The 7,491-nt window shown below is 43.3% G+C and overlaps 1 protein-coding gene across 4 annotated transcripts; it reads right to left on the reverse strand.

Moving 5' to 3' along the window:
- Positions 1-1,274: 1,274 nt before the first annotated feature.
- On the reverse strand, positions 1,275-6,901 carry c1qtnf5 (C1q and TNF related 5). 4 transcript variants are annotated; one of them, XM_014213533.2, is made up of 3 exons: positions 6,560-6,901; positions 2,610-2,854; positions 1,275-2,474 (listed from the first exon to the last, which is right to left on the reverse strand). In XM_014213533.2, the coding sequence occupies exons 2-3, from the start codon at positions 2,842-2,844 to the stop codon at positions 1,939-1,941; spliced, it is 771 nt and encodes a 256-aa protein (XP_014069008.1). In that variant the 5' UTR covers positions 2,845-2,854; positions 6,560-6,901; the 3' UTR covers positions 1,275-1,938.
- Between the last annotated feature and the right edge of the window lie 590 nt (positions 6,902-7,491).

A 7,491-nucleotide genomic window follows, 5' to 3' on the forward strand; every position in this document is an offset into this window, starting at 1 on the left:
TATTTGAGGCACTTGGTAACAGATGTTCCCTCCAGCGACCAAGGAATGGGCAAAAATCGGTTTGAATGAGGCACTGGTGTGCTGTGGTGATACAACTCTGCCATCTTGTGGACAAAGTGGCTCTCCTTCTCACCATATATATTTTTTTCTCACCATATTAGCAATGCCCAAGTTACTCTTACCAATCTCTATCATTAACCCCAGGCAGGCAATAGATTCAGCTTCATAAAGTTTAAGACACAAGATCTGAATGTGTTGTGATACAGTATCTTTGTATTTGAAATGTTCTTAAGAAAGGGTGGAAACTCAGGCAAAAAGTTTGTCTGTTCTTTTGCTCATCTTGTTCTCTGACTACCCTCCTCTAGACACTCACCCACGCTTGCTATGTCAATGAATGACATCACTGTCTCCTTCATTGCTGTTTGGCAGTCTTTTCTTCAGAGAGAGAGAGGGGGAGAGATTTACAGGGCCTGGAAAAGAGGGATGTGAATAGTGAGGGGAAGATTGATTAACTCTCCATCCCCTCATCTCTTCAGGCAAAAACCATTAAAGTGTATTTTGGGAACATAATTTTGTCCAAGAGTTTGAGGCGAAGGGGAGAATGTGAGTTCCTTGTCTCAGAGTGAGAATATTTAACAGTCAGAGAAGCATTCCACTGGTTTTGGCAGTGCAAGGTAAACTGTCTGTCTGTAGCTAAAAGTCTGTCAATGTACTTTGAAGTTTAGATCCCCAATGGTGAAACAGCCACCTCCATTTACAATATAACAACAACAAAGAAGTTACTGAAATCAAAGCACACTGTTTTTCCCCCTCGGATATCATTGCACACACACACGATAGAAGAGCACCCTTTTTTTCCCCAGCATTCTGCGCGACATCTCCTCACCTCGAAAACAGTGCTGGCGGGGCGGCTGTGGCACTAGTTTCGACTACTGCGACTTCTGCAATAAGAGAGGAGCCCATGTTTGGTGATGTCATTAGACTGAAGTAAACAAGGGCCCCAGTGGAAAATAATCCACGCTGATACTCTTTTCACTTTTTGGATAGTAAAAAATAAATCTTAGAAAGAGAAACGAATACAGCACCATTACACTGGCAGGCAAGTTGTCAGCTTGTCATTAAATAATTCATCTAGCTATATCTAACGTGGAACCAGACATATTGTCCTTGTTGAGCACATAGTAACTGATGTCATCTCAGATGTTGGTCCTTGTTTTGTTGTGTTGTCATAAATGTACTTACCTGGTCAGAGTATTAGGTTTTAAAGCCAGTCATGAAAGTTAACATTTTTATTGGTGACATAAGTGAAGGTTGCACAGACATAAGTTAAAAGATTGTGAAAAGTATTTTAGGGCTTTAGTTTTTGAATTCTTTAAAATTCATTTTTTTGCACAAAGTACTGGCTAAGTTTCATGACATCAGTCAGTGATGTCACAGTTGGAAGCCCTAAATTGCTCACACACATGTATGATGCCTTATTGAATCCTCTATACACCTCCACCACAACAGGACTTATAACCTTCTTATGTTCACAATTCCTGCCAACTGCAGGAGCCAACATGTCTCATTTAAACCCCATATGCCATCCTTGTTTGTAAAGGCAAAAAAACAATGATACATGTAGGGCCACCGTCAGAAAGTCTGTTAAAACGATTCACCATTGCACAGCAGCAGTCAAATGGCTAACCTGAAGCACAGCTGAAAGCACTACAGTTCACCTGATTCATCATCACAACTCATCAGTATGGTATGTGCCATAGCCTACTGCTATTTCTGTAACCTTGCTTAATGTGTTTATGCAAAGACCAGAGTTTTCTAATAACCTTCTAGAGAGGCCATGAATCATGTAGAATGCCAGTAAATTAGTTTAACATTTTCAAATATTTTCTGGGGGAGGACAATCCCCAGCCACAACACCAGATTTGGTCCCCGCAATGTCTATACCACTTCGCCCTTGGCGAAGACAGCAGAGTTTTTCCAGTCTGAGTACACCAGGAAGCCAGTGAAAGTGCTGTCAGTCTTAGAGCTGGAGTAGAAACCACTGTACTCTCCCAACGCCATCTGCACCCACACCTGGTCACCCGGGATGAGGTGCAGCAGCGAGCCCCCGGACAAAGACGCTGGCTTGGGCCAGTTCCCATAGAACTGGAAATAGGACGCCATTGTGTGACCGTTCTTCATCAGGTCAAACTGCAGGCTGGCCCGGTAGACGGTGGCGTGGACCGCAAAGTAGTAGACGCCGGGCACTTTGCAGGTGAAGCGTCCTGTTTCCGCGTTGAAGTCGCCCTGCTCGTTTAGTGTTACCTTGTCAAAGCGCACAGCGTCTTCTGCCGCCACGGGCATGGTGCGGCCCTCGGACAACTTGGCGCTGAAGGCTGATTTGGGAGCGATGGCGCACTCCCCCGACTGCCCCCTGTCTCCTTTATCTCCAGGGTTCCCCTGATCTCCAGTGAGGCCCCTAAAGCCTGACTCGCCTTTAGGGAGAATAGGGTAAAAACACAATACTGTTACTACTGTTCATTCAATAACACTTGAACCAATTGAACCAGGGGAAGACTCATAGATCTACATAGTCCAAAGTATGTTGTAGAAAGTATGGTGCACTGTACCTGTCTCTCCCCTGTCTCCCTTCTCTCCCTTCTCCCCAGGGACAGAATCACGCCCGTCCCTCCCATCTCTTCCTGGTTGGCCAGCACTGCCGTGCACTCCAGGAGTACCTGGGATACCTGGGTGTCCCGTACACAAACTGGGCGGGATCTTGTTGTCGTCTAATTGGCTGGAGAAGTTGACCAGTAGAACAGGGAGGAGGAGGAGGAGGAGGGGCCACAGCTGGAGTGATGTCATTTCAATGCTACTATGTAGAGGGAAACATTTTCTGTCAACATGAAGGAATTAAAAATATATTTTCTACTTGATATTCTATTCTCTAGAACTGACTTCTCCAGGGGATCCTCATAGCGTTTCATCTGTGAGTTTATAAATAGCTATGGTGCTCATTGATTTGTTCAAGATGTTATGAGATGCACAACAGTGCAAGGGTTATATAATCACAGGGAAACCTAATTACACAAACTCTTGAACCCATAAATGCTATGTGCTGAAATCAATGGAAATATCCTTCAAAGAACTATGACATGAAATGATAGCAGAAAAATGACCTGTAATGTAGTGTAACGGCTGTCATATATTAGAGATTGACTCAGTTTTTCTTATTGACATATTAATGACTTGTGTAGTGTGAATACAAACGTTCCACTCCTTTCCCATTGGTCACATGTGTAGACAAAGGTCTTGGACTCACTCAACTGGACACAGCTAATAGGAGGGGTCAGATGACCAGGGGAAAACATGCAACTGGAGAGAGGGAGTGACGGAACTGGAATAACCATCTAAAATGAACATAAGACGCCTCATACCACGGACACAAAGCTTTGAGAGTATAGGCCCCTGGTACAGTTGATGAGAGCAGTACCTACAGTGCATTCGGAAAGTATTCAGACCCCTTGACTTTTCCACATTTTGTTACATTCCACTCTTATTTTAAAATTGATTAAATCGTTTTTGTTTCAGTCTACACACAATACCCCATAATGACAAAGCAAAAACAGGTTTTTAGAAATCTGGGCAACATTATTAAAAATAAACTTAAATATCACATTAACATTAGTATTCAGACCCTTTACTCAGTACTTTGTTGAGCTACCTTTGGCAGCGATTACAGCCTCGAGTCTTCTTGTATGACGCTACAACCTTGGCACATCTGTATTTGGGGAGTTTCTCCCATTCTTCTCTGCAGATCCTCTCAAGCATTGTCAGGTTGGATGGGGAGTGTCGCTGCACAGCTATTCTCAGGTCTCTCCAGAGATTGGGTTCAAGTCAGGCCTCTGGCTGGGCCACTCAAGGACATTCAAAGACTTGTCTCGAAGCCACTCTTGCGTTGTTTTGGCTGTGTGCTTAGGGTCATTGTGTGCTTAGAGTGAACCTTCACCCCAGTCTGAGCTCATGAGTGCTCTGGAGCATGTTTTCATCAAGGATCTCTCTGTACTTTCCTCTGGTCACCTTTTCCTCGATCCTGACTAGTCTCCCAGTCCCTGCCACTGAAAAACATCCCCACAGCATGATTCTTCCACCATGCTTCGCCGTAGGGATGGTGCCAGGTTTCCTCCAGATGTGACGCTTGGCATTCAGGCCAAAGAGTTCAATCTTGGTTTCATCAGACCAGACAATCTTGTTTCTCATGGTCTGAGAGTCTTTAGATGCCTTTTGGTAAACTCCAAGCGGGCTATCGTGCCATTTAATGAGCAGCTTCTGTCTGGCCACTCTACCATAAAGGCCTGATTGGTGGAGTGCTGCAGAGATGGTTGTCCTTCTGGCAGGTTCTCCCATCTCCACAGAGGAACTCTGGAGCTCTGTCAGAGTGACCATCAGGTTCTTGGTCACCTCCCTGACCAAGGCCTTTTTCCCTTGATTGCTCATCGATTGCTCTTGATTGCCCGGGCGGCTAGCTCTAGGAAGTCTTGGTGGTTCCAAACTTCTTCCATTTAAGAATGATGGAGGCCACTGTGTTCTTGGGGACCTTCAATGAAGCAGACATTTTTTGGTACCCTTCCCCAGATCTGTCCCTCAACCCAATGCTGTCTCGGAGCTCAACGGACAATTCCTTCAACTTCATGGCTTTGTTTTTTGCTCTGACTTGTACTGTCAACTGTGGGACCTTATAGAGACAGGTGTGTGCCTTTCCAAATCATGTCCAATCAATTGAATTTACCACAATTGCTCAATTTCAAGTCTCATTGCAAAGCGTCTAAATAGTTATGTGAATAAGGTATTTCGGTTTTATTATTAGCAAATAATTCAAACATTTGTTTCGCTTTGTCATTATGGGGTATTGTGTGTAGATTGAGGATTTCTTTTTATTTCATTCATTTTAGAAAAAGGCTGTAACGGAACAAAATGTTGAAAAAAGGGAAGGGGTCTGAATTTTTTCTGAATGCACTGCATGGCCGACAGGCATTATACTTTTAAAAGGCTATAAGGGCAATCATATTATGACCGTACCCTATATAGGTCCCGTGTGGCTCAGTTGGTAGTTGGTAGAGCATGGTGCTTGCAACGCCAGGGTTGTGGGTTTGATTCCCACGGGGGACCAGTATGGAAAAACATTATGAAAATGTATGCACTCAATACTGCTCTGGATGAGAGCGTCTGCTAAATGACTGAAATGTGATAATGTTAAATATCTGTTGGCATCAGTAGCCTAGACTTCTTTTCCCAGTTTTTAAAACAGCCATTTCACATTAAATGTTAACGAGAGCAGCAGTGCCGGAACGGAAGCAATCATTATTTACACTGTTCAAAACAAAAACTCAGTGTTAATCCCTGCTTTCCTTTGGCGTGAGTTCAGGATCGTGTCTGTGTCTGTCTGTGTCGTCTGTGTAAGCCTGAGGGTTTTGAAGTGAGGGACAGAGAGTCTCCGCCCCCTCCTTTAGCAGTGCTGGGAAAGAGAGGAGCCAGATGTGAGCAACTGACAGCACGTCTACAGACTAACACTGTTGGCTACCATGGGACTGGATCACAGGACGGGTCTCACAAGGCCTGAAAAAACAGACACTGGGAACGGCAGTGTCTCCAGAGGACTTCACAATCAATTTTCTGATAGCAAGAGTGAACCATGTGGCAGAGAACTGTGCAACTTGATCACACAAAATAATGCTCACGTTGAAAATGTAAAATTACTACCACAGAATATGTCCATAGTCAAATGTCCGTTTTAGACTAATAAAACTATCTTCGGGTAAGGACTTCCAGCCTGTAGTGTGCTCACTACAAGCAAGTATTACTTTAAGGCCAGAAAATATGAAATCCTGTCTTCCAGGTTATTTTCAGCTCACTGCAGCCGTGGTGAGTCAGTGGTATATTTCAGCCACAGCTGCTGTATTCTTTATGACAGCATTTAAAGACCTGTTCCGAGCAGAGGTCTGGCCTGTGGAGAAACTAGCCGAAAGATGTGTCAGCATTCTGAGGAAGAACAGACAGACAGGATAAACACTGGAATCTGAGAAGCTGCAGACCACTGTATCCCTATTCCCTATATTGACCACAAACTCCCTTTTTTGTGTGTGGGAATACAATATGCAAAATACAGTAATACCTCAGTATGTATTGTTGCAACTTTCTGAGCAACTAATCATCCAATAACAGAGGGGGTGTTGGCAGTATCACAAAGAATCACAGTATAGCACGTTTCTGATGAGGATAGCAGCAGTTTTATGACTGGTTAGAAAAATGTATACTATTCGAATAGGATACTATTTGTTACTTCAATAAAACATGTATATTCCAATTACACAGGAATTCATCAATGCATTTGCAAAACAAAATGAGTTGCCTGTGAAACATACATTCCTCCATTCCTTTACTGTTTGCGTGGCAGCAAAAGATTGTCAATGGAAAATAGATCCTTTTCCTTATTGTAGATAATGTTGAACCACACCTACTCACAGCAGACAGTGAATATATAAAACTATTTTCAATCTGGAATTGTGAAAATAAAGTTTACCAGTTAACGTCCAAAAGTCCTCAGGAGCTGCAGTCTTTGCCTTGTGCTGAAGTGAAAACAGTCAAAGTTATATTTTCTGCTTTAGCCAAAGAGGCTGGGAAAAAAAGGAGAACTCTGTCTTGAAAGGAAACGGTAATAAAAGCAAATTAGAAAGGGAGGGTGGGTGGGAGAGAGAGAGGGAGGGAGGGAGACGGAGAGGAAAAGACAGTTCGAGTAGGAGGGAAATATTTGAAGTCTCGCCAGCGCAAATAATAAAGGGGAAAATAAGTCTTCAATAAAAAGATCAGGATCAAACAAGAGTGAGGGAGAGGTTGAGAAATCAGGAAAGCGAGTGAGTGGGAAAAAGTAGGTGCAGTGAGGATAACAAAAGGTTGGCAGATTACATCAGATTTTAAGATTCGGCACTGGAGGAATTTCTTTCCCCAACATAAACAGTGGGAGAGATCAGACTGTTGTGGTCACTGGTCAGGGACATGTAACCACGGCACACTGAGGCAAAGTCCTGGAAAACTCGAGCAATACTGTGAACTGCTGTTACAGCCTACGCTTCATATTGTGAACATCTCAAAAAGCAGTAAGGCCTTAGAATCGGAGGATTCTTTATTATTAGCCTTAACGCAGAGATATTTGATAGGTTTCATGAGAGTAAAGATACAGGGAGATACCTGAAATTATGTTATCTTAGAGCGAAGCAATGTTGTTCTTCCCTCTGATTTTCTTCAGAAATGTAAACAAAAGAGACTTTGGCTGGAATCCTCTCCTCGTGTCAGTTTTGAGCTGATTGAGGAATGTGAAATAGTCAGAAAACATCCCACATCTCACTTAACCATTTGCAGCCACTCTTAAAGAGGATGTGACTTATTTTACTGAACTATCACTCACTTTGATCGCTGTCTATCCATGCAAACCAGCATGTATGTGTCCCTAAAGTC

Source organism: Salmo salar, chromosome ssa09, assembly GCF_905237065.1.
Source record: "Salmo salar chromosome ssa09, Ssal_v3.1, whole genome shotgun sequence".
NCBI lineage: Eukaryota > Metazoa > Chordata > Actinopteri > Salmoniformes > Salmonidae > Salmo > Salmo salar.